The sequence below is a fragment of the Pongo abelii genome, chromosome 1 (genome assembly GCF_028885655.2).
Source record: "Pongo abelii isolate AG06213 chromosome 1, NHGRI_mPonAbe1-v2.0_pri, whole genome shotgun sequence".
In the NCBI taxonomy this organism is placed as follows: domain Eukaryota; kingdom Metazoa; phylum Chordata; class Mammalia; order Primates; family Hominidae; genus Pongo; species Pongo abelii.
This window is the reverse complement of record NC_071985.2, coordinates 225,214,642-225,241,493: the sequence shown is the minus strand read 5'-3', so window position 1 is coordinate 225,241,493 and position 26,852 is coordinate 225,214,642. Positions and strand designations below refer to the sequence as shown.

Genomic DNA, 26,852 nt, shown 5'->3' with positions numbered 1-26,852 from the left:
TCCACCTGATTCATGTGAGGCAAAGATTATCAGCCTCAATTTAGAGATGTGCAAAGTAAAACTAAAAGACCTTAAGTAACTTAAGGACCGAATTGGTGAAAAATGTGAGACCCAAAGAAAGATATTGAGGTGGGTTTAAACTACCTCTGCAAATTTTTTTGACACTCCTCTATTCAAAAGGGGCCAGGTGCGGGGGCTCACTCCTGTAATCTTCAGTGCTTTGGGAGGCTGAGGTGGGAGGATCGCTTGACCCAAGAAGTTCCAGGCTGCAGTGAGCCAGGATTGCCACTGCACTCCAGCCTGGACAACAGAGAGAGACCCTGTCTCTAAAAGGGGTGGTCTAGGCTGGGCACGGTAGCTCATGCCTGTAATCCCAGCACTTTGGGAGGCCGAGGTGGATGGACTACCTGAGGCTGGGAGTTCAAAACCAGCCTGGCCAACATGGTGAAACTCCAACTCTACTAAAAATACAAAAATTAGCTTGGCGTGGTGGTGTGCACCTGTAATCCCAGCTACTCGGGAGGCTGAGGCAGCTGAATCGCTTGAATCTGGGAGGCAGAGGTTGCAGTGAGCCGAGATTGAGCCACTGCACTCCAGCCTGGGCAACAGAGCAAGACTCTGTCTCAAAATAAATAAATAAATAAAAATAAAATAAAAGGGGTAGTCTAATTCTCAACACAACCATCCCCCCCGCCACTATTGTGGGTTGGAGTGACTGACTAGCAGCTAGCAAACAGCATGTGACTTTCCTGGTGTGTGTGTGTGTGTGTGTGATTCTGTGTCCCCCTGCCCCATCACCCCCAGGAATCCAGCTCCCCAGGTGTGAGGAGCCCAGGCTGAGTGTCAGTTTCGCTGCCCCCCAGCACCAGTGATAAGAAGCAGAAAGAGCCTCTAGACAGCTCTGCTCCTGGGCCTCTGAGTCTTCCAGCTGAAGTCCCAGATGTCCAACGGCAGAGAGAAGCCATTCCCACGAAGTCCTATCTGAATTCCTGACCCACAGGAACCAGGAGACACAATAGCTGTCATTGTTTTAAGCCACTAAGTTTGGAGACTACAGGGCAACAGGTAAACCTATAATTAATATGCAAAGTGACAAGCGCGCCAATGGAAAAAGATGCGCGGTGATTCCAGAGCCCAGGGGTGAGAAGACTTCCCGCTGGACAGGACAGGAGAGGTTCTTCAGGCTCATTCGAGCTGGGTTTTGAAGGCTGGGTAGGGCTATGATCGTTTGGAGGAAAGGCATATGAAAGCACGCCAGGGAGAAAGGCACAGAGGATTGGAAGTACTTGGGGTGGTGGCAGGAAACCCACGTTACGACAATGCGGTTCCAGCCTTATCATCTCAAGTGATAGAGTCACCCTAGGATTCCATCAGGGAGTGACACGGTCAGGCCAGAATGCAGGTGCTATTTTTTTTTTTTTTTATTACAGGGTCTCACTCTGTCACCCAGGTTGGAATGCAGTGGCATTATCATGGCTCATTGCAACCTCTGCCTCTCGGGCTCAAGCGATTCTCCTGCCTCAGCCTCCCAAGCAGCTGGGACTATAGGCACACATGACCGCACTGGCCAATTTTTGTATTTTCAGCAGAGATGGGGTTTCACTGTGTTGCCCAGGCTGGTCTCGAACTCCTGAGCTCAGGTGATCCACCCACCTCGGCCTCCCAAAGTGCTGCGTTTACGGGTGTGAGCCACCACGCCCCGCCCTGCACCTTGTTTTCAAGGAAGATATCAACTGCCCCATCGGAGGGAGAGGAGGAGAGAGAGTGGACTGGGAATGGCCTTACTCCCTTGCCCGTGGCCCCTGTTGTGGGGAAAGAATGAGAGATCGGACTGTTACTGTGTCTATGTAGAAAGAAGTAGACATAAGAAACTCCATTTTGTTCTGTACTAGGAAAAATTCTTCTGCTTTGAGATGCTGTTAATCTGTAACACTAGCCCCAACCCTGTGCTTGCAGAGACATGTGCTGTGTTGACTCAAGGTTTAATGGATTTAGGGCTGTGCAGGGTGTGCTCTGTTAAAAATGTATTTGCAGGCAGTATGCTTGGTAAAAGTCATCGCCATTCTCCAGTGTCGAGTACCCAGGGACACAATGCACTGCGGAAGGCCGCAGGGACCTCTGCCCAAGAAAGCCTGGGTATTGTCCAAGGTTTCTCCCCACTGAGATAGCCTGAGATATGGCCTCATGGGAAGGGAAAGACCTGACCGTCCCCCAGCCCGACACCCGTAAAGGGTCTGTGCCGAGGAGGATTAGTGAAAGAGGAAGGCCTCTTTGCAATTGAGATAAGAGGAAGGCATCTGTCTCCTGCTCGTCCCTGGGAATGGAATGTCTCGGTGTAAAACCCGACTGTACATTCTGTTTACTGAGATAGGAGAAAACCGCCTTAGGACTGGAGGTGAGACATGCTGGCGGCAATACTGCTCTTTGCCGCACTGAGACGTTTGTGTAAAGTCAAACATAAATCTGGCCTACGTGCACATCGAGGCACAGCACCTTTCCTTAAACTTATTTATGACACAGAGACCTTTGCTCACATGTTTGCCTGCTGGCCCTCTCCCCACCATTACTCTATAGTCCTGCCACATCCCCCTCACCAAGACACTAGAGATAGTGATCAATAAATACTGAGGAAACTCAGAGACCAGTACCGGCGCGGGTCCCCTGTATGCTGAGCGCCAGTCCCCTGGGCCCACTGTTCTTTCTCTATACTTTGTCTCTGTGTCTTATTTCTTTTCTCAGTCTCTCATCCCACCTGATGAGAAATACCCACAGGTGTCCTTCACCCTGTGATCGACAGGACAGAGCTGGGCGCGCAGGCTGGGATTCATGGTGCAACCTGCAGCCACACGTTGGAGAAAGGAAGCCACGTCGCCAGGAAAGCAATGGCATTCAGAGCCTTGGACTCCCTAATTGATGCAATGATGGCAGCTCGGGTCTCCATAGCAATTGTGGAACTTGAAAAGTTTTACTTTAAAAAAGTGCATCTGTACATCATTTAAATTTTGGTGCCAATGTAGAATCGGAAAATCGAGTCTTAACCAATGAAAATTCACGTGCCTGCCCCTTCCGCCAGGTCATTCCTCAGTGGCTAGCCTTGGAACTTCTCAGCTAAATATGCATTATTGTGGGTATTTAATAATATCCATAATTAAATTAAGTGGGGGCAACGACAAAAGCCTCAGTGCTATTATCCTCCCCAGAGGCTGGGGCCGGGAGGCCCATTCTCATAGAAGGAAGCCTTAAATGTGGGCTCCCGTCCTTCATGCAGGGCCACTAAAAGGAAGTTTCCTTGGCGGGAGAGGGTGTGGGAGGCCCAGCATCAACGGTTTCTTCTTTCTTCTCCTCTGGAAGCTTCACCCTGTTTCTCTTGGCAAAAATGCGGTTTATCTCCACAAATGTTTTGCCCTTGGTCTCCGGAATAACCACGTAGATGTAAATCGCAGTGAGGAGGCAGATTCCGGCAAAGATGATGAAACTGTAGGCACCGATGGCCTCCTACACCAGGAGACGAGAAAGACAGGAGGGGCAGAGAAAGACTTCATGCCTGTGATCCCAGCACTCTGGGAGGCCAAGACAGGTGGATCACCTGAGGTCAGGAGTTTGAGACCAACCTGGCCAACATGATGAAACCCTGTCTCTATTAAAAATACAAAAATTAGCTGAGCATGGTGGTGTACACCTGTAATCTCAGCTACTTGGGAGTCTGAGGCAGGAGAATCACTTGAACCCAGGAGGTAGAGGTTGCAGTGAGCCAAGATCGTGCTACTGCACTCCAGCCTGGGCAACAGAGCGTGACTGTCTCAAAAAAACAAAAACAAAAACAAAAACAAAAACCCCAAAACAAACAACAAATAACCAGTGCTGGTCGAGGCCTTTGTGAGTCCATAAAGGAGCTGCTTGGCAGCCAGTTTTGTTTCACTCCTGGAGGAGTGATATAGCTAGAAAACTGTGATCACTAAAGATTGTTTGCAGGAAAAAAAAAAAAAAAAGCTAGAAATTGGATTCCCCCTCACCCTATTATCAAAAAGAATCTGGTTGGATGCTGTGGCTCACACCTATGATCCCAGCACTTTGGAAGTTTGAGACCAGCCTGGGCAATATAGCAAGCCATCCCTAAAAATAAATAAATAAATAAATAGCCAAGTGTGGTGGCCCATGCCTGTGGTCCCAGCGACTTGGGAGGCTGAGGTGGGAGGATCACTTAAGCCTGGGAGGTCGAGGCTGCTATGAGCTGTGGTTGCACCACTGCATTCCAGCCTGGGTGACAGAGCAAGGCCCTGTCTAAAAAAAAAAAAAAAAAAAAAAAAAGACTGCTTAACTTTTTGACAGTAAGGGTTTATGGCCTCTGTGCTCTGAAGGTGCTGAGAGTGCAGAGTTTGTGGCCCATCTTGTCTTCAGAACAGAGGAAGGAAGTGGTGGGGGATCTGCACCCTGGCTCTGGCTTTGTTTGCTTTCTGCCGCCCTTGAGCTCCGCGGACCAGAGCCCCTAAGCAATAGCCCTTTACAATTTCAGTAAGGGATCACCCTTCAGTAGCTGGGAAACCAGTGTCTTCAAGGGTTTGGAGGCAGTGGGGCCACGTGTGTCTGTGGACCCTTGGATGTGTCTGAGAGCCTGTCCCCACCTTGCTGGATTCACAGATGTGCTTAGCGGCAGGGGAATACAGCTTACTCCCTGGAGGCCCGGTGGAGCGGGTTGGGGAAGGGGCCCTCGCTCACCTGGATGGATGGGAACAGGAAGCCTACGATGAAGTTGGTGAGCCAGTGCACTGCCCCGTCCACCATGAAAGCTGCCCGCCGGGAGGACTGCAGGAAGATCTCGGTCCTCACCACGGAGGGGACAGGACCTGGAGGGCAGAGCAGGATGGGTGGGGTGGAGAAGGACCCAGGTGTCCCCCAGGGCTGGCGGGACGCGGCCCACTCTAGCCTGAGACCTAGGACCCTCAAGAGCACCAGCTGGGATTAGGGACTGGAAAGGAACCCTGCCTTTACCTACAAAACCAGGGCGTGATCAGGGCAGGAGCTGTAAAGATCCACTTTGCAAAGTCTGGTTGGAGAGCCTGGAATTGAATTTCCATTGCTGCTTCTTCAAGGCCAATGACGCTCCATGAAGGTTTGCAGAAAGTAAATGGATGGGAAGCTTCGTGGAGCAGTGGGAGTGAGTGGGCTCCAGCTCACAGGCAGCAGAGCTTTCTGAAAGAGCTTCCTTTGCGCTGGCGTCACTCTGACTTGAGACAGCCCGCGCTTGGGAAGTGCCGCCCTCCTATGGCGGATGTGGCTATGGCAGCGCCTGAGGGCTACACCTTTTCTTGGACAACTGTTTTTCATTATCGCCTCCTTAAGAAGCCTTGTCTAAAATGTCTAAAGCCATTTTTGTTCCCTAATCGCCACTCCCATGAAATTTTAATGCTGTGTGTCTGTTTAGGTCCTGCATATATAGATATCTGTAGCTTTACACAAAGAAAGAGGAAGATTCTGTCCCTCGTCCTCCAAGCTTCCCACCCCCGCTTAGGTGATGAAATGGCCTCATTGAAAAGGTCCGGTCTCATGGATCACTGGAGGTCAGGAGTTCGAGACCAGCCTGGCCAACATGATGAAACCCCCATCTCTACTAAAAATATAAAAATTAGCCCGGCATGGTGGCGTGTGCCTGTAGTCCCAGTTACTCAGGAGGCTGAAGCAGGATAATCTGTTGAACCCGGGAGATGGAGGTTGCGCTCCAGCCTGGGCAACAGCGTGAGACTCCAACTCAAAAAAAAAAAAAAAAAAAAAGAAGGAAAAAAAGAAAAGGCCCGATCTCCTTGGATGGACTTGGAGAATAATTCAAAGCCCCTGAATGAAGCTGGGATGTCAAGTGCAAACTCCTGCAGCCCAGTGAGGTGGGGCCCAGGGCCCTGACCCCAAAGTGGATGCCGGCAAGGGATGTCATCTGTCCTGCTTCCCTCCTGTCCACCACAGCAACAGCAGCCAATAGCCCTTAGGTCTAAGTTGAATGTCAGATCAGCCCATGCTCTGATCTCGCGTTTGCCGGCACACCTGATCACCCCTGTTCTTGGAGAAGCACCGTGGCTTGCTCCAGATGACACACAGGCAGTGGGGGCAGAACGGCTTGGAATCCAGCCAGGTCTCCTACACACACTAGCACTTTTCCTTCGAGGTTCTGCTGCCTCCACATTTGAGGTACACTGGGAAGGCGTCCTGCTCTAAATCCCCACCCCCCTTTTATTTTTCAGACAGAGTCTTGCTCTCTTGCCCAGCCTGGAGTGCAGTGGTGGATCTTGGCTTACTGCAACCTCTGGGTTCAAGTGATTATCCTGCCTTAGCCTCCCAAGTAGCTGGGACTACAGGCACCCGCCAACACACCTGGCTAATTTTTGCATTTTTAGTAGAAACGGAGTTTCACCTTGTTGGCCAGGCTGGTCTCGAACTTCTGACCTTAAGTGAACAGCCTGCCTCCACCTCTCAAAATGTTGGGATTACAGGCATGAGTCACCATGCCAGGCCTAAATCCCACTTCTTAATTACCCTTAAATACAACTATGTGGTCTCATTCATGTGCCTGACACAGCACAGTGTAAACAGGTATTCCGCCAATGGGTGTTGAATGAATTAATACCTTCATTTTGGTTTATGCACATTTGCTTTCCAAAATGAACATTCTTCAGGGAGTGTTATTAGAGTCTTCACAGTCACAGCTGTCTTTCCCCAGGCAGGGAGAAGGAGGTTCAATTCTCAGGACACACTGGGGAAGGAGTCTGGAGTCTCAGAGGCTGCCCAACAGGTGGGCCCAGGTGGAGGACCGAAGCCACTGGCAACAGGACATTGGGGACAGTGTAATAAGGGACTGTAGCTGGCGGTCAGTGGGGACAGAAGGCAGTTGAGCCTTAGGTGTGCTGTGGGCTTGGAGGCTCAAGTGAGTGTCTGGAGGGTATGGATGTAAACCAAGGTGCCCCAGGTGGGTCTGACTGGCACAAGCTCCCTCTCTGCAAAAGCTCATGTCCTTGTTGGGTGCCAGACCTGAGTGTGGGCCCCCCTGGGAGACACAGATGATCAGTGGGGCACTGGCCTGGCTGACGCTGCTTGAATGAATGAACATGGCCTGGAGCGCCATCAAGGCTGAGAACGAAGAATGTGTGGGATCTGCATGAGCACGGGGAGCGAGGACGTCCATTCACTCAGCAAATATGTGTCGAGCACCGACTGTGTGTCAGGCCCAGGAATGGACCAGGATGGCCGGGGCGAGGGAGGCGTGCAGGTACTCACTGGGCCCGATGGAATGTCCCGCGATGTAGGCAAAGACACAGATGATGCCGAGGTAGGACAGCTCGGGGACCCTGTTCTGTGGGGAGAGGCAGGGCTGTCTGGGCTGAGGCCAGGAGCCCCACGTGCAGAGGGGTCCACCTGCCGGTCCCACCTTCCTGCCCCAGGGAGGAGCCGCACCTAGATGTCTGGGCACCTACATGGACCTCAAGGGCTCTGTGGGCAAGAGAGGAAGGCCAGTGAGAACCAGGCCTTCCAGCCTTTCACAGGGCTCCCTCCAGCCTCACCTGATGAGTGTCGTGGAGAACGACGGACATCTAGCTTTGAGTTATTTTCCTGCCACGTGCTATTCTCTGCACTTTACAAATCGCAAATATTAACTCCTCTATCTTTGTGATACTCCTCTGCCCTCTGAGTGACTCTATGATTATTTCTTTTCTTTTCTTTTTTTTTTTTTTGAGACAGAGTCTCGCTCTGTCGTCCAGGCTGAAGTGCAGTGGCACAGTCTTGGCTCACTGCAGCCTCCGCCTCCCGGGTTCAAGATTCTTCCGCCTCCGCCTCCTGTAGCTGGGATTGGAGGTGTGTGCCACGACGCCCGGCCTATATGATTGTTTCAATCCCACAGTCGTGGAACCAGAGCACAGAGGGCCCTGAACACAGACTATGAGGAACCTTAGTCCCTCAGGGATCAAGCAACTGCTGAAGTCACCCAGTCAACATGAGTGAGCTGAGGTCCAGACTTTCTCTACCATTCTCTGGAGACTCCTAGGATCCCCGGACCAGTGGAGCCGGCAGACCACCATCTCTGCTCCCAACTGCTGGGAGAACAGCCAATGCAAAACCGGGTCAACGGACTTCAGCCAAACTAACCGGGTGCCCCCAGATGAACTTCCCAGGGAACCCTGTAGTCACAGTTATGAAACGGCCTCAAGGGACAAGTTGGCAGCAGAGCTGGATGGCAAGGCAGGAGAGGAGGCACTGGGAGCTTCCAAGCAGAGAAGCAACAAGATCTGATTCATTTTCAACAGAAAGAGAAGGCAGGCGGGTTGGGGCCATTCAACACTTCAAGCAAAAGCGAGGCTGGCCGGGTTGGTGGGGCCGCCCTGGACCCGGTGTGAAGCGAGCAGCTGCTGGTGCATTTTCAGGCAGAGCCCCTGGTTGGACAGAAGGAGTGAAAGAGCCACCAGGGATACCCCTAGGTTTCAGAAGTGTCACTGGCGGTGGTCTCTGCAGGTGGCGCTCAGTCGTGCTCACCTCTTTTCACTTCCTAGAATCCCTAAAGGTTCCACTAAGAACTTATATTGATTTTTTTTTTTTTTTTAAGGCAGAGTCTCACTCTGTCACCCAGGCTGGAGCAGTGCTGCGATCTTGGCTCACTGCAACCTCCGCCTCCCGGGTTCAAGTGATTCTCCTGCCTCAGCCTCCCGAGTAACTGGGATTACAGGCACACGCCACCACACTCGACCAAATTTTGTATTTTTAGTAGAGACGGGGTTTCGCCACGTGGCCAGGCTGCTCTAGAACTCCTGACCTCAGGTGATCCACCCGCTTTGGCCTCCCAAAGTGCTGGGATTACAGGTGTGAGCCACTGCGTCTGGCTAGAACTTATATTGGTTTTAAAATTAGAGAAGAAAGTTCTTTCCAAGGGAAACTTTAATGAAATTGATTTATGAGCGTCACTAACACTGTTCCTTGCCAGGCCTTGCTTTCCCTGCAGGCCCCAGCCTCCTGGTGATTCCCTGAACCCCCCCAGCTCTTTCCCGCATGGAGCTCTCTGCACTCCCTGGTGCTTAAGGACAAGTCAGTGCAGAGAGGGCAGCTTGGAAAAGAAGGAAAAGAGCAAAGATCTTGGCTCTAAATGACAGAATGAGCTCCTCACACATTCTTGTACTCATGTGCAATTGCATTGCTGATATATTTTCCATTTGAAAGGGTTCAGGATGATGCTGTGGTTCCTGCACAAGCAACAACAGCAGACAGGCTGCCTCAGAGACACAGAATGCTGGTTGCTTCTTAAAGATTTTATATCATGCCACACCATGCATTTTCATCACTTCTGTAGAACATGGATAACACATACAGGCTGAGAACACTGCAAACTAAAATGATGTACTTCTTGTTTGGGTGGTGTGCTGTGTTTTAGTCTTACTGAAATATGATTCCCAGTTTTGCTTTGTTTTTTTTGAGACAGGGTCTCACTGTCTCCCAGGCTGGAGTATAATGGTGCGATCACGGCTCACTGCAGCCTTGACCTCCCAGGCTCAGGTGATCCTCCCACCTCAGCTTCCTGAGTAGCTGGGACTACAAGCGCACACCACCACACCCAGATAACGTTTTGTATTTTTTGTAGAGATGGGGGTCTCACCATGTTGCTCAGACTGGTCTTGAACTCCTGGGCTCAATGGATCCTCCTGCCTTGGCCTCCCAAAGTGCTAGGATTGCAGGAGTGAGCCACTGTGCTCAGCCTCCTTCTACCTCTTGAATGGGATGACTTCTGGTCTTTCCTCAATCCACACCTGTTCACTGCCCATAGATGTTTTCTAATGCGGTGCATCCTTGCATTTATGCACTGAAGCACATATTTTATTGCAAACTGTCCTCCTTGTTTCTCTTTCCCATGACAGCTGGACCATCTATCCGGTTACTTATTTGCATGTGCAGGTGTAGGTAAATGAAGCCATCTGTGACATTCACTTCAGGATGGGGCATGCAAAGTACTTTTCCAGGCAGGATGCATGCCATCAGTGGCACTCAGAACCAACCACTTGGTGCAGCGGGCCCAGTTCAGTCAGGGGACCTCCCACCCTCCCCAGGACTCCCCACCCAGGGGGCAGGAAATGAGGTCAGACCTGGAATAGGAGCACCACCGTCAGCACCAGGCAGGCAGAGCCGCAGATGCCATAGCCGGCCAGCAGGAGGTGCCGCCGTCCCAGCCGCTCCACAAGGACAGCCTGGAGGGGGAAGGCAGGCGGTGAGGAGCTGCCTTGGCCTGGCGCCCACGATTCTCCGGCCGAGCCTCCACTTCCTTTTGTGGGCCCCTCTTAGGTGCCCCTTTCTTTCTTTTTTCTTTCTTTCTTTTTTTAATGGAGTTTTGCCCTTGCTGCCCAGGCTGGAGTGCAGTGGTGCGATCTCGGCTCACTGCAACCTCTGCCTCCCAGGTTCAAGTGATTCTCCTACCTCAGCTCCCAAGTAGCTGGGACTACAGGCACCTGCCACCACGCCCGGCTAAGTTTTGTATTTCTCATAGAGACGATGTTTCACCATGTTGGCCAGGCTGGTCTCGAACTCCTGGCCTCAAGTGATCCTCCTGCCTCGGCCTCCCAAAGTGCTGGGATTACAGGCGTGAGCCACTGTGCCTCACCTTTTAGGTGCCCCTTTCTTACCCCTGCTGCCTGCATGTGGGATGCAGGCCGCCGATTTGACGTGGGTCAGACATTCATGCTCTTCACCACCACCCTTCCTTGTTCTGGTTATTTCCAGACCTCCTGGATCTTGGCTCCCTGCACCCCTGCTACCCACTGGAATAACCACATTTCCTAGTTTCTGTGTTTGATGCTTTGACATCTTGGGACCTTGATGGACCTGGAGGGACTGCCCTTCCCACCCCACTGATAGCAAACAAACCGCTGTCTGGGAGTGAGTGCCTCTTTCATCTGCAAACCAACAATGCAGGCCCACACCCCAGGTCCTCCTTTGCTGAGTTTTCACACTCAAGGCCAGCATCACCTGCCCTAACACCCTGGGGGCCAGGGGCCAGACAGATGGGACAGCCCCTGTGGCCCCGAGCCTGAGGAAATTATTCACACCAGCTACTCCTAAACCTGCTCACTCTGCTTCACCCATTCCTTTCTGTGGGAACCACGGTAAAGGTTCATCCTCACACTTCCCCTTCATGCCTCTGCTTCCTGGTCCATCCCATGGCTTCCCCACAGGCCCTGCATGGCGTGGACTGCACCCTCCTCATGGGATCTGTGAGGAACAAGCTGTCTTTCCAGCAGTAGCCACCTCCTGATCTGTTGGCCTCACCACACATGAATAAGAATAACACCTACATTTAAAAATAGCCCCTGGGCTGGGCACAGTGGCTCACACCTGTAATCTCAGCGCTTTGGGAGGCCAAGACAGGAGGATTCTTGAGCTCAGGAGTTCAAAACCAGCCGGGTCAACATAGTGAGACCCTGTCTCTATGTTTAAAAAATAAATAAATAAAAAGAATAAGAAGAAAAATAGCCCCCTCCTATTTGCTGGGGCTCCACTCGACATTGAGGCCATCTGGAATCTGGGCTCACATCATGGAGGACCCCTCATCTCCCCACTTTTCCACCTGATGGACTGGCCCTTCCACTCAGCCAGCTCCTTCTCCAACATCCAAGCCCAGGTCACACTCCCTGTGACCAGCATTCTTTTGACTTCTTCCTTCCTTTTCTACTTCTTTTTTTTTTTTTTTTTTGGTGGAGTCTCACTCTGTCACCCAGGCTGGAGTGCTGTGGTGCAACCCTGGCTCACTGCAACCTCTGCCTCCCGGGTACAAGCAATTCTCCTGCCTCAGTCTCCTGAGTAACTGGGATTACAAGCGTGTGCTACCACGCCTGGCAAATTTTTGTATTTTCAGTTGAGATGGGGTTTCACTATGTTGGCCAGGCTGGTCTTGAACTCCTGACCTCAGGCGATCTGCCCACCTCAGCCTCTCAAACTGCAGGGATTACAGGCATGAGCCACCGCACCCGGCTCCTTCTCTACTTCTAATACCATTTCCATTCTACTCCATCCCTAAATGCTGACCACAGCCGGCCCCATACAGCCCCTTGACTCATGTTAGCTGACTCATGTCCTCCCAACATCCCAACAGACTATCACTGCCATTCAGGAGGGCCAGATGGGAGCAAAGTGCACCCCAAAAATCAGGGAAATACTGTCAATTTCCTGCTGTATGCCTGGTTCCCAGACGCCGTTCCTCCAGGGAGAGGGAAAGGGTGTTTTTCTGGCTTGGGTTGCTCCAGGTAGGATGATGGGGAAGCAGGTCCTAGTTATGGTCATTTATCCCCAAGGAGGAGGATTCTGAGGATAAAGGATGGATCCTGCCCCAGGGGAAAATTGGGGATGGGGCCACAGAAATCCAGCGGGAGGAAGGGGTTGAGACTTCAGCCTGGGGACCTCTGTCCTCTTCCCTTAATTTTCCTGTCAGCCTCTCCTTTCCTTAACTTCTCCCTCCCTGCCCTTCTCAACCTTCTGAGAGTTGACTGGAACTTAAACTAGCTCTGGGGAAAATACAATAATAGATAACTTTCTTGAAAATGTTTATCATCACTGGCAACTCAAGAAATAGGAATCAAAATAATCAGAAGATAACTTGAAAATGGTCTAGGGAAAGGAATGCCATGATCATCTGACCCTTTTTCATACAACATATATATCAAGGCGTAAGTAGCTCAGATTTTAAATACTAAACTCTGAAATCATGATACTGCACCAACAAAAAGTGGTACCTGCATTTGAATACCATGTATTGCAGTCACCATAATGATTTTTACAAAGGAAGAAACTTGGATCTGAAGGTTTTTTGTTGTTGTTGTTGTTGTTGTTTTTGAGACAGTCTCGCTCTTGTCGCCCAGGCTGGAGTGCAGTGGTGCCATCTCCCTGCTCACTGCAATCTCCACCTCCCAAGTTCAAGTGATTCTGCTGCCTCGGCCTCCCAAGTAGCTGACATTACAGGTGCCCACAACCATGCCCGGCTAATTTTTGTATTTTTTAATAGAGATGGAGTTTCACCATGTTGGCCAGGCTGTTCTCAAACTCCTGACCTCAAGTGATCCACCCGCCTCAGTCTCCCAAAGTGCTGGGATTACAAGTGTGCGCCACCGCACCCGGCTAATTTTTTTGTATTTTTAGTAGAGACTGGGTTTCACCACGTTGGCCAGGCTGGTCTCGAACTCCCTGACCTCAAGTGATCCGCTAGCCTTGGCCTTCCAAAGTGCTGGGATTACAAGTGCGAGCCTCCGCGCCCGGCCGGATCTGAAGGAATTTTGAGTTTTCTGGTCAAGGTCATGCAGGTAGTTAGTATGTGCATCCTAAAGTCCATGTCCCTTAAATGACCCCAGGACCAGGGCCACCAGCACTCAGTTCACTCTGTGGGGCTCCTGTCTGCCTGGCGGCACCTGGCCAGAGACCCTCCAGCAGGAAGGACGCCTCCTGCTCGCTCACCGAGGTGATGGTCATCACTATGTTGACGACACCAGAGCCCACTGTTACATATTGGGAGTGAGCGGCCTCCACGCCCGCAGATGCGTAGATGGTGTCCGCATAGTAGTTGATCTAAACAAAAACACAGGGCTGTCAGGAGAGGCCTGAAGACCCAGGACACTTACTTAATTTTCTCAACTCAAGCCATATACAGTTCTGCAAGCCTGGGTGGGGGACCCTGGGACAGGAAGGGGGTAGCAGGTGGTGGGAAAAAGAGGCCTGACCTGGAGTCGGGACACCAGGGTGGAGCCCGGCGCTGCCCTGGAATCCAGGGTCACAGCTCCTCCCTCTCTGAGCCTCAGGTTTGGCATCTATAAAACGAGTCGGACCATACGACCTCCAAGAGCACTTTTCCCTCCATCATTCAGTTACTCTAAGAGCTCAGATCCCAAAGAATGACTTCTTACCTCTCACTCTGGGCCAAGCCAATTGCAAGTTCAGTCTGTCTTCTGGCCCTGTGCCAAGGACATTGGCACAAACAGCCCTTCGAAAAGCCACGTGTGCTATTCCACATCTGGTGGCTCCCACTTGGGCCATCCACCCTCCCACGATCACTGGTTAAACATCCATGAATCCCTGAGGCCAAGGCCACCTCTTCCTGACATGCCACTGGAGCAACCGGGTCACCCACCCAATCTCCAGTGTTTTAGCTTCTGTCAGATCTCCACCCTTCCCTCACACCATGTTTAGATACAGTTACAGCCAAAGAGTCACATTTGCAGAAAGTGATGCCACAAACATCTCAGCCAAGTGGGCCCAAGATGGGCTCCTGACCCAGACTGGGCCTACTAACCCCGGCCTGGTGACCTGAGCTTGGACCCAGGAGACCTCAGCTCATCTCAGTCTAGCTGGTCTCTTGTATAGAGGGGAAAGGACTATTGGCAGGAGGCATTCCTTCTGGGGACTGGGAAACAGAGAAAAATGAAGCTGGCATGTGGGGAGAGGCAGAGCAGGGAGGCAGAGAGGACTGAGGTTTCTTCCTGACTTCTGGCTCCGCCTGAACTGATCCTGGCCCCGCTGCCAGGCCAGGCCTCTGTGGGTGGAACTGTGTGTTGCTATCCATGAAGCCTGGGTCTGCTTCATCTGTGCCCCCGCCTGGCCACTGTCCCATGTACCGCATTGATGCCCGACAGCTGCTGGCCGGCCATGAGCACGATGACGGAGAGGAGCTGCCAGCGCAGGGACCGCAGGGCGCAGAGGTGCAGCACGGACAGGTGGCCTTCAGCGTGCTCGGCCCGGGCCTCTGCACGCATGTCCTCTAGCTCGGCCTCCATGTCCGTGTGGCCTCTCAGCCTCCTCAGAGCTGCAGGGAGCAGAACCACCCCCTCAGAGGCCGTCTCCCTGTAGGCTGGGCCCCAGGCCCCCATGCTGGCCCTGAACTCACCATTCCCCGACCTGACCTTGGTTGTGCCCCAATTGCCACCCCCCCCACCCCATTCAGCTCCCAGCTCTCACCCCTGACCCATGGTGACCCTGGCTCTGGCCCTGACCGTGGCTCTGCCTGGCCCCCAGGGTGGGCAGGGCCTGGGAGAGTGGCCGGCGACTTCATACCTTGTCGCGCTGTGGCTTCATCTCCTTTCTGAATCAGGGAGTAGCGGGGGCTTTCGGGGAAGAAAGGCAGGGTCAGCAGCTGCAGCAGGGCGGGCACCCCCGTGAGTGCCAGAAGCACCGGCCAGCCTGCAAGGAGCCAAGGACTCAGGATCCCGGGGCCTGGGCACCCCCTGACCCACCCACCACTGTGCTTAGAAGGTCACGCTCCTATGTGTGAACCAAGGATTGTGGGGACTTCATTCTCACCAGCGTCCTCCTACAAATGGGTTCCACATTCAAAACGGAGGAAATCATTATAGTTATAAAAATTTACATGTCATTAACTATTTTGCAGGAAGAACACCGTTTCTCTAAAGAATAGGCAATGATTTAAACACTTGAACCCCGGAGAAAATGAGCTCAGTCTTGTTCCTACTTTTATAGCGGGAAAGGGGATAATCTCTGCCTCATTAGGGCCATGGTAGGGCAGGGTCTGGACCCTGCGCTGGGTCTGAGTGAGCTCCTTCTGGATGGCTTGGCCTAAGGAGGGGAACTCAGATTCCACTAAGAGCACAGGGTCTCCATCTGCCTCCCGGCCCTGCTGGTATGGTGGGAAGTGGACAGGTTCTTTTTTTTTTTGAGACAGAGTCTAGCTCTATCAGCCAAGCTGAAGTGCAATGGTGCGATCATAGCCCACTGCAGCCTCAATCTCCCAGGCTCATGTGATCCTCCCACCACAGCCTCCTGAGTGGCTGGAACTACAAGCGTGCATTACTGCACCTGGATCATTTTTTAAAAAAATTTTTACTAGAGACAGGGTCTTGCCGTGTTGCCCAGGCTGGTCATGAACTCTTGGGCTCAAATGATCCTCCTGCCTTGGCCTCCCAAAATGCTGGGCATGAGCCACTGCACCCAGCTGACAAGTTCTTTAACGTCTCTGAGCCTCAGGCAAAAAGTGGCGAGGGATGAATGAGGCACAGGTGTTAAGCGTCATGCACGGTGGCTTCCCCAGCTGATGTGTCTCTAATTGACGGTTTAGTATTCAGTTGCTCTGGGAGTTTAGGAATCATTACTGTTAATGATCTTTCATGGAGCACCCACCAGGTTCTGAGTCTCTGAACCTCTTCAGGGTACTGTGGGGACCACAAAGACATAAATCCACCCATTAAGGAATATGTGCAGAATTTGGGTCATTCAGAAATGTCTATAAAAAACCCCGGCCAGGCACAGTGGCTCATGCCTGTAATCCCTTCACTTTGGGAGGCGGAGGCAGGAGGATTACTTGAGCCCAGGAGTTAGAGATCAGCCTGGACAACATAGTGAGACCCTTGTCTCTACAACAAAAATAGAAAAAAAGAGCTGGGCATGGTGGTGCGTGCCTGTAGTCCCAGCAACTTGGGAAGCTGAGGTGGGAGGATTGTTTGAGCCTGGAAAGTCAAGGCTGCAGTGAGCTATGATCACACCCGCCTGGGTGACAGGGTGAGACCAGGAAGGAAGGAAGGAAAGAAGGAAGGAAGGAAAGAAGAGAGAGAGGAAGGAAGGAAAGAAGAGAGAGAGGAAGGAAGGAAAGAAGAGAGAGAGGAAGGAAGGAAGGAAAGAAGGAAGGAAGGAAAAGAAGAAGGAAAGAAGGGAAAGAGAAAAAGAGAGAAAGAAAGAAAGAGAGAAAGAAAGAGAAAGAAAGAAAGGAGAAACCCCACTGGGTTCATGGGCTTTTATTGCTGGCCGCATTCATTCGGGCCCGCCTGATGGTCCATCCTCTTATCCTCTTTCCCTCCACCCTCCATGAGTGTCTCTCACTTTCTCCTGTTGGGGCTCTAAAAACAAATACCCCAAAATGAAGGCCTCAGCAGCGCCCTCAGAAGCAAAAGTTTTTCTCTGACCTTCTCCTGTCCCCCTGTCTCAGTCCCATTCCCCCTAGAAACTAGGCTAACCCTAGAAACTAGCATCCCTAGTCAGGATTCCTGGGCAGGTCATACAAACTGGATCCCCTTTCTCCAAAGCCAGTTCCATAAAATCTAAAAATATTCTATGTAAAATATTCTATGTAAAAACTGGTTATACGGGTGGATCACCTGAGGTCAGGAGTTCGAGACCATCCTGGCCAACATGGAGAAACCCCATCTTACTAAAAATACAAAATTAGCTGGGCGTGGTGGCACACGCTTGTAATCTCAGCTACTCAGGAGGCTGAGGCAGGGGAATTGCTTGAACCTGGGAAGCAGAAGTTGCAGTGAGCTGAGATGACGCCACTGCACTCTAGCCTGGACTAAAATGGACGATTTCTCCTCTATCTCTGCCTTTTCACTCTGAAGGCTCCGCGAATCTGGTTAAATATGTTTGCATGCCTTTTCTATTAATCAATCCGCTTCGTGTCAGTGATTTTTCAGCGGACCTTTAGAGGGCCACACTCCTCTCTCCTAAATTTCCACCGCGACCCCCACTCACTCTCAGGCAACGGCCTTTTCTCCTAATTCACTGGGAAGATAGAGGCCGCCAGAAGAAAACAGCCACCCAGTGACAGAGACGGCGGCTGCGAACCTGCTCGCCTCGCATCAACTTCCCTCTGTACTGGACCATTCCTATGGCAGCCAAATTATGCTGACATTTTTCACGGCTTGAGAGAAATCTCTTCTCTCGACCTCGCTTCCCCAACTTCTCTCCTTCCCTTTATAGCAAAACCCCTACCTGCCTCCGAGCCCCTGATTCCCATTCCCAAGCACGATTTGTCCCCATCACTCACCAAAACAGCCCCGACCACGTCACCCATCCCGTTGCCCACCACACTCCCCAACACCCGACCCTAAAGTCACCTCTCAGGCCTCATCTGACTCGATCCGTCAGTAACACCCGGTACAGCCGAATGAGGGACTGGACCTAGCGTGACCTCTGCGGCTGCCGGTTACCTGCCGGGTTGCCCAAGATGGCCTGGAGGCTGAAGATCTGTGCTAGGAAGACTCCAACGATGACGAAAACCTCGGTCATTGTTCCCACCATGCCTCTTAGGTTCTTGGGGGCCAGTTCTCCCAGGTACATGGGAAGGGTGCTGTAGGAGATGCCTGGTTTGGGCACAGCAGAAATCAGGGCAGGCAAACTGCAAACGCAGGAACCTGAGATGCAATTCAATCCCGTTTCCTAATCCCGGGGCTTCTCCATGCTGTCAGCCCCTCCGTGGAGATGGAGCTCGGCCAACCTCGACTGTTTAGTTTGGACTTATACCAAAATCCCTCCAGAATCCTCAGCCCCCATGGGGAAGTCACCAGGATGTGATGAGGAGACCTTTTCCTTTCTAGCCGCTGGGCTGGGCCGCTTGTTACAGGGGAGGAGCCTAGGCCTCCATGTGTCTCTGGGACTTAATGATAAAACTTTTGCTTTGGTCTGTTTTCTGATTTTTCTAAAGCATAGATTGCTTGTCTAACTTTTATTAATAGAAAAAATTACTGTAGTTAAGAAACTACTGAGTTTAAATTATCTATCTTCCTTGGAAGATACTTTGTAAAACCTTATTGGTTATTTGTACTTCAAGGTGAAAGTGTGTTTCTAAAGATCCATAAATAAAGGGAAGGGGCTAGTAAGCATGAGGCTTGGCCAGGTACAGTGGCTCATACCTGTAATCTCAGAACTTTGGGAGGCCGAGGCAGGAGGATCACTTGAGCCCAGGAGTTTCAGATCAGCCTGGGCAACACAGTGAGGCTCTGTCTCTAAAAAAAAGATTAATTAATTAATTAATTAATTAAGAAAAACAAGCATGAGGCTTGCAAGGGCCTGGGAACGCAGACGGGAGGATGTCTTGAAATGAAAAGAGGCAGACAGAGCCAGCCAGACACCTTATCTGCTCCTGCTTCCAGCCTTGGCCAAAGAGACCCTTGCCCCAAGGCTGAGCTGGAGCCTGGGCCGCAGGTACCTGCACAGACTCCCAGCACCACTCGGGAAAAGATGATCAGCTCAAAAGCCTTGGCCACTTTGCTGACTCCCATCAGGATGGCGGGGATGATGGCAAAGATGTTGTTGATCAGCAGGGTCCCCTTTCTGCAAAGACAGTGAGCCCAGAGGGCAGGGGTGCGTGGAGGCCACGGAAGCCCTCCCAACATCAGCTCCTATTCTGCAGGCAGTCATTACAGAGGCGCGGGGAATGTGCCCGAGAAAGAGCTGAGCAGGGGGCTGTGGACTGAATGGTGTCCCCCAAATTCCTATGTTGAAGGCCTTAACCCCAGTGTGATGGGATCAGGAGGAGGGACCTCTGGGAGGTGAATAGGTCATGTGGGGCCCTCACGATGGGATAGGAAGAGACATACAAGAAACCACTCTCTTTTTCTGCCCTGTGAAGACACAGCCAGGCCGGGCATGGTGGATCAAGCCTATAAACCCAGCACTTTGGGAGGCTGAGGCAGGCGGATCACTTGAGGTCTGGAGTTCGAGACCAGCCTGGCCAACGTGGTGAAACCCCATCTCTACTAAAAAAACAAAAGTCAGCCAGGAATGGTGGCACATGCCTGTAATCTCAGCTACTCGGGAGGCTGAGGCAGGAGAATCACTTGAATCCGGGAGGCAGAGGTTACAGTGAGCCGAGATCATGCCACTGCACTCCATCCAGAGCCACAGAGCAAGACTCCATCTCAAAAAAAAAAAAAAAAAAAAAAGAAAAAGAAAAATGACACAGCCAGAAGAAAGCTGTCTGCAAGCCAGGAAGAAGGCCCTCACCAGGAAACAGATCTGCTGGTACCTTGATCTTGAATTTCTATCCTGCAGAACTGTGAGAAGATAAATGTCTGTTGTTTAAGTCTGTGGTTGTAGCAGCCTGAGCTGATTAAGACAGATGGGAAGAAGGGACGAATGGGCAGACGTCCCAGGAAGGAAGACTTGGGGTCAGTGGGGGTAGAAGTTGGGGAGGGGAGCATTCTAACGATCGGAGCTGCCTGAAAAGGGGAGGGCAGGAACAAAGAATGGGCTGCCCCAGGAGGTAGAGAGCTTCCCATCACTGGTGGTATTCAAGCTGTCGCTGGTGGTTTCTAGACTAGACACGATGACTGTCAGGAACATTGAACAGGGAATTCCTACAATGAGTGGGGTGCAGAATGGGACTACATGATTTCTAAGATCCCTTCCAAGGCTGAAAAACCACAAGCCTGCGAAGGAGAGGGAGTGCCTGAAAAACAGCACTATGCCGGGTGCGTCCTGCTGCCTTCATGATCCACTGATCTGCTTGATTTTGTGCTCTAGGTCCTATGCCGACTTGCAGCAATGGCTCCTGTGCGCCCCCCTGCCCTTGCCTTTGGCTTGGGTTTTGCACAGGAGAAGAATGGCAGTGGACCAGAAAGAGGGCAGAGAGCTCCCGAGCTGTGGGGTTGCTGGCTGGTGCATCCTGATATTCTTTTCTTTTTTTTTTGAGATGGAGTTCTTGCTCTGTCACCCAGGCTAGAGTGCAGTGGTGGGATCTCGGCTCACTGCAACCTCTGTGATATGGTTTGGCTGTGTCTTCACCCAAATCTCATCTTAAATTCCCACGTGTTGTGGGAGGGACCTGGTGGCAGGTCTTTCCAGTGCTGATCTCATGATAGTGAATAAGTCTCACCAGGTCTGATGGTTTTATAAGGAAGAGTGTTTCTGCACAAGCTCTCTCTTTGCCTGCTGCCATTCATGGAAGATGTGGCTTTGCTCCTCCTCTGCTTTCCGCCCATGATTGTGAGGCCTCCCCAGTCACGTGGAACTGTGAGTCCATTAAACCTCTTTCTTTTGTAAATTGCCCAGTCTCGGGTATGTCTTTATCAGCAGCGTGAAAATGGACTAATACACTCTGCCTCCTGGGTTCAAGAGATTCTCCTGCTTCAGCCTCCCAAGTAGCTGGGATTACAGGCACGCGCCACCATGCCCAGCTAATTTTTGTATTTTTAGTAGAGATGGAGTTTCACCATGTTGGCCTGGCTGGTCTCGAACTCTTAGTCTCAAGTGATTCGCTCACCTCAGCCTCCCAAAGTGCTGGGATTACTGGCGCAAGCCCCTGTGCCCAGCCTGGTATTCATTTTTTATTTCCTCTCTCTCCACCGCCAGGTGGAGGTGCTCCCTCCTCACACCCCTACAGGTCTGGGGGTGATGAAGCTGTCAGCAGCCTCAGGACTACCTTTGTGATTGTCTCACACTTTGCAAACATCTTTGAGGACCGCTGGGACCCTGAGTGAGTGCGCTGAGTGAGTCAGCCAGGAAGGCAGGGTTCTGGTGCCAAGAGGAGGGAGTGGGTGGTGAGGACTCTATGAAAATATCCCAGGTTGGCAACACTGAGGACTGGCCAGGGCATCCACAGACAAGCAGGCTGGTGTTCTCAGGCCACTTTTCTCTCCCTGGGGCTGCCACAGCCTTCAGGAGCAGCCACCAGAGCCCAGACCCTGATGGGGGAGGGTCAGCCAGCCAGGAGGCCCAAAAAGACTAAGCAGCCCGGACACATTCCCACCCTTCTCTGGACTCCCAGCCCTTCCTGATGACTAGGAGGGGAGGCTGGGGCTGTCAGGACCCCACTGGGCAAGGCTGGCACCACCACATTCCTGGACTCAGGCTCTTCATCTGGAAAATGGCTTCAGACAAGGAAGTGGAGGCCAAGACTGGGCTTCCAGAACAGTCCAATCACTCTCGGTCTAGCTGAGAACATCACAGTCTGGATGACCAAAAGAAAGCTTGAATTATGGTATAGTTACATTAGAGTGAATAGTTTCCTCATTCCAGTGCATGATGTATGGCAAATTAATTGTCGATCAAGTATATGCAAGAAGAGGTCCTATGAGTCTTGCATTAATTAATAGATAACTAATTTTCAATCAGCACTATTTTTTTCTATGCATGAAAATGGAATTGCTCTGGTTTTTTGAGTGACTTTTCATTAGAGGGCCTTCCAGTCACTCCTGCAAGCTGCCTAACCTGGTACACCACGCCCAAGTGTAACCGTGAATCCGAATGAGTGAGCTGACCTAAGGGAATGCCACCAGGCCGCACCCTGAACCCAGGCTCACGCTTTGCCCTCCTGGGAACCTTGGCCTGTGCATCTTTCCTTATCTGTGGAGTCACGTCTTTGGAGCACCTGGGCTTAGGAAGAATGATTAGTGAATCTGTGTAAGCCAAGCAAAGTTCAAAGACCTGCCCAGTCTTCATTTCCAAACAATCTCGTATCTATGAGACAGTGGCTGGCAGTGTGACTCAGCCTGACCCCAGCCTCAGTAACAAACTCTGAGAAGGACACGCGGGGAGAGGCTGCAGCTCTTAGAACTTGGAGCCATGGCCACTTGACCCCGGAATGAAACCAGATAAACAAGCATTTACTGAACACCCACTGGAGGTGCTTACAAGGCACTAAGCTAAGTACTATCAAGAACCTTGATCTCAAAGGCTGCACCACCTCTGTGGCAGGTGACGGAAGGGAATGCTCTTCCCAGGCAACTGCCTAGGAAAGAAATCCCAGAGACATTTAGGGACTGGTTTAAGGTCATGATGACTGTGGCCAGGCGGAGACTAGACTTCAGATCTCCTGATTTTCAGGGTCACACGTCTCCCCACCAGGTGCACAAATGCCCAGAGACAGTGTGGCTTACTAGCGTGAATTTTAAGTGGGAGCAGTGCACCTTCTGTTTACCTGCCACAGCTATCAACCAGCAGGCCCACGAGCAATGACCCCAACAAGCCGCCCAGAGGAAACATGGAGACGGTACAAGACCATAGAAGCAGCATGAGCTTCCCGTCCATGAATGTTGCATGTCGCTCAAAGTAGGTTTCGTTGTAAAATGACTTGAAGACCTGGAAAACATTGCCCCATCCACAGCTAAGAATATTGGGCAATTCATGAGAAATGAGAAAGTGTTCTCAGTGGCCACTTGTCATTGTACAGAGAGGTTTTTCTGCTAACACCTATAAGACACAGTTAAACCCACTGATTCCCTACTATTACCTGAGAATCAAAAAATCTACTGTATGATGGGTTGAAATGAGAAACTAGGTTGAACAAAAAGATTGTTACAAATTCACTGTTAAAAAATTTACTTTTGGCCGAGCGCGAAAAAATTTACTTTTGGCCGGATGCGGTGGCTCACGCCTGTAATCCCAGCACTTTGGGAGGTCGAGGCGGGCAGATCATGAAGTCAGGAGATTGAGACCACCCTGGCTAACACAGTGAAACCCTGTTTCTACTAAAAATACAAAAAATTAGCCAGGCGTGGTGGCGGGTGCCTGTAGTCCCAGCTACTCAGGAGGCTGAAGCAGGAGAATGGTGTGAACCTGGGAGGCAGAGCTTGCAGTGAGCCGAGATTGCGGCACTGCACTCCAGCCTGGGCAACAGAGTGAGACTCTGTCTCAAAAAAAAAAAAAAAATTACTTTTGGCTGGGAATGGTGGCTCACAGCTGTAATCCTAGCACTTTGGGAGGCTGAGGCGGGAGAATAGCTTGAGGCCAAGAGTTCAAGACCAACCTGGCCAACATAGGGAGACCCTGTCTCTATTAAAAAAAAAAGAGAGAAAAGAAAAGAAAAAAAAAAATTTAAATTTACTTTTGAGAGACCTACTCTGCCAGAGGCACCACAGGAAATATTCTTCTTTTTTTTTTTTTTTTTTTTTTTGAGATGGAGTCTCGCTCTGTCACTCAGGCTGGAGTGCAGTGGTGCGATCTTGGCTCACTGCAACCTCTGCCTCCCGAGTTCAAGTGATTCTCCTGTCTCAGCCTCCCGAGTAGCTGGAATTACAGACATCCACCACCATGCCCGGCTAATTTTTGTACTTTTAGTAGAGACGAGGTTTCACCATGTTGGCCAGGCTGGTCTTGAACTCCTGATTTCAGGTGATCAGGTGATCCACCCGCCTCAGCCTCCCAAAGTGCTGGGATTGCAGGCGTGAGCCACTGCTCCCAGCCCAGGAAATATTTTTACTAATGTGTGACTTCAGGCAAGTTACAGAACCTCCAGAAACCTTAATTTCCTCATCAGTTATGGAAACAAGATGTACCTTATAAAGAATGTGTTAGCATTAAATGTGATTAAGTGATGGTACATTGCTCGACTCAGAGGTTCCATCCATGGTAATAATTGTAAGTACACTAATATATGTCTGTATATGTAATACACACACAAATGTAATACAGTGTATGTAGACATGCTAATATATGTATACAAGCATAAGCATATACATATACCAAGGTCAAGCCTGTGGTCAGTTCTCAGTCCTCATCTGAGCTCATCAGCACAGGTTGTCCCTCCCTCCTTGACGCTCATCCTTTACTAGGCTTTGGGGACACTCTGCCCTCAGGTTCTTCCACACCTGCGAGGGCCCCTTCTCTTTTTCCTTTTTTCCCCTTTGCCCCAATCCCTAAATGCCACAGAGTTCAATCTTTGACCCCATTCTCTTTCCAATCAACAAGGGGCCTACCCAAGGTGAGAGCAGTGGGACCTGAGGCCCAAAAAGACTGGGCCGGGAATCCAGGTCCCCCAGCATCCCAATGTGCCTGGAAAGGACGACACTCCAGGGGCAAACACCTCCTACCACGCCCTGGTCTCCGGGGGTGGGCATCCAGGGTACTAGGGCAAGATGGCTGCTCCCGAAGGAAAGATGGCGCCTCCTAGAGGCAAGATGGCAGCCTCCACGGAGGAAGATGGCGGCTACCTTCCACCCACGACCCCGGTCAGCTGCTGCCCGGCCCACCTTGTACCCACCTTGTGCGGCGTGTTGACCACAGAGATGTTGTAGCCGTACTGGAAGGCTGAGCCAAAGGCGGCGCTCAGTGTCGCCAGCAACAGCGTGGGCTGGAGCCGCTGTAGGAGACAAGTCCAAGGTCGGGACGCTGTGGGCTTGGGCCTCGGGAAGTGGAGTGGCCGGGCCTCCACCTCCCTCCAGCCTGGGCTGGAAGTGGGGGATAGGGGAGCCCAGGCCGTGCCCCAGAAAAGAGGAGGAGGTGGCGCAGGGCTGGGGCTTTTTGGGGCTGAGAGGCACGAGGTCTGCACGCATTCATTCCCTCCTTGAGGATGTATCTGAGCATCTCCTACGTGCCTGGCCCTGTGCTAGGCCCTGGAGGCCAAGTGTGAAGTAGGGGATGCTTTAGGAAAAAGGCCCAGCAAAGCACTGCCTTTAAGAAGCTCACTTTCTAGTGAGGGGAGCCCACCCCGTCCAAGAAAGACAAAGATGATAATTCCAAATAGCTAGAATGCTGTGAGGACAATAAACCAGGGTGATGGGTGGGGTAGCAGCCTGTGGGGAACGAGAGACTGTGTTCAGTAGGGTGAGCAGGGCAGGGAAGGCCTCTCTGAGCAGGTGCCCTTTGAGCCGGGACCAGAATGGATGAGAGGAAGCAGCCACGTGAGCATCGGGGGGAAGAGCATCCCAGACAGAGGGACTCACTGCTTGCCTCTGCCTCTAGAACAGGCCCTTAGGAAAACGCCGGCAGTCGCCTGTGCTCAGGGCCAGGCTTTCCATGGTTGCCACAACACCCAGGGCAGCTTGGAGGGGAACTGGCCTGAGGGCCAAAGTCTGAGGAGCAGGTGGGCAGGGTCTCTGACCATGTCCTAGAGCCAAGGCCCTGGTGCACACCCCCTCCCCACTGCCCCCTCCACCCCTCACTCCTGTGCCACATGTCCTCACCCCAACCCTCACACTTAGCTGCCTGGCTGCCCACAGCCCGTAGCTCTGCACACCCAGGAACAACCAGACAGAGAAGGGCAGGATTCGGGCATTCTTCAGAGGGCATCTCTCCTCGATCTTTAAGGGTAGGGGAAGCGGAGGGGAGCAGGGGTGGAAGGGAGAGAGGCATCTCCAGCACCATCCGCTCTCCCAGCATTCGCTCAGCCACCCTGGCCCATGTCTGAGCCATGAGGTTTGAGCATAGCTGCTTCTCCACATAGCTCTCCCAGGCCTGGTTATCCTGAAGAAAAGGGAAGCACGCTACCCACTCCTTGCTAAAAGCATTCCAGGGCCTTCACCTCCCTCCACAGGTCTGCACAGCTGGTGGGAGAGGGACAGTGACAGGTTCCTAGTCTTGGCACTTACCCCCTCCCTGGATGGAATGGGTGGAGGGGTTCCCGCCTCTTTGTTCTCCATCCTTGTTCAGGTGGGAGAACAGGTGTGCTCTACCTCCCAAGTGACACCTGCTCTGCGCCAGCCACCTAAAGACCTGCTATTTCTCCCCTGGGTCTACCTGGCTTTATGATCCTTTTGCTCTCTGGACCCTGCTGACTTTCCCTAGGAGCAAATTCTCCCTGGAAATGTTGATAAGACACACGTTGCCAGTGCACAAATCATACACAGCATGAATTTCATCTTTGCACCCACTAAGCCCCAAGCTGAAAGCTCCCTAGTTGCACCAAGGAGAGAGAAAAAGCACTGCCTGACATTGGTCCATAGAAATGAGGACTTTCAGAGACCCAGTGAGGCTGTGACCTGGATCTAGGATGCTTTTTCTGTGACATTTTTCCATGTATGCCTCTCTTTTTTTGAGACAGGGTCTTCCTTTGTTGCCCAGGCTGGAGTGCAGTGGCGCAATCTCGGCTCACTGCAACCTCCGCTTCCTGGGCTCAAGCTATTCTCCTGCCTTAGCCTCCCAGGTAGCCGGGATTACAGGCATGTGCCACCACACCCAGCTTTTTCTTTTTCTTTTTCTTTTTTTTTTTTTGAGACGGAGTCTCACTTTGTCGCCCAGGCTGGAGTGCAGTAATCTCAGCTCACTGCAAGCTCCGCCTCCCAGGTTCACGCCATTCTCCTGTCTCAGCCTCCCGAGTAGCTGGGACCACAGGGGCCCACCACCATGCCCGACTAATTTTTTTTTGTATTTTTAGTAGAGACGGGGTTTCACCGTGTTAGCCAGGATGGCCTCGA

The 26,852-nt window shown here is 51.7% G+C and overlaps 1 protein-coding gene across 1 annotated transcript; it reads right to left on the bottom strand.

Moving 5' to 3' along the window:
* Nucleotides 1–2,946: 2,946 nt before the first annotated feature.
* SLC2A7 (solute carrier family 2 member 7) lies at nt 2,947–26,156 on the bottom strand. The gene is made up of 12 exons (XM_002811535.2): nt 26,028–26,156; nt 24,701–24,799; nt 22,640–22,800; nt 18,929–19,053; nt 17,931–18,083; nt 15,049–15,174; nt 14,613–14,800; nt 13,459–13,569; nt 10,107–10,208; nt 7,261–7,336; nt 4,717–4,844; nt 2,947–3,495 (listed from the first exon to the last, which is right to left on the bottom strand). Exons 1-12 carry the CDS (start codon nt 26,076–26,078, stop codon nt 3,274–3,276), a joined length of 1,542 nt encoding a protein of 513 aa, XP_002811581.2. The 5' UTR covers nt 26,079–26,156; the 3' UTR covers nt 2,947–3,273.
* Nucleotides 26,157–26,852: the final 696 nt, after the last annotated feature.

What these genes read in the sequence shown, in the direction of transcription:
- SLC2A7 (XM_002811535.2), bottom strand. Translation starts at nt 26,078, where the DNA reads ATGGAGAACAAAGAGGCGGGAACCCCTCCACCCATTCCATCCAGGGAG. An exon ending in CCATTCCATCCAGGGAGGGG is followed by an intron (nt 24,800 to 26,027) that starts GTAAGTGCCAAG and finishes TGTCTCCTACAG; the next exon opens with CGGCTCCAGCCCACGCTGTT. An exon ending in TGGTCAACACGCCGCACAAG is followed by an intron (nt 22,801 to 24,700) that starts GTGGGTACAAGG and finishes AATGTTTTCCAG; the next exon opens with GTCTTCAAGTCATTTTACAA.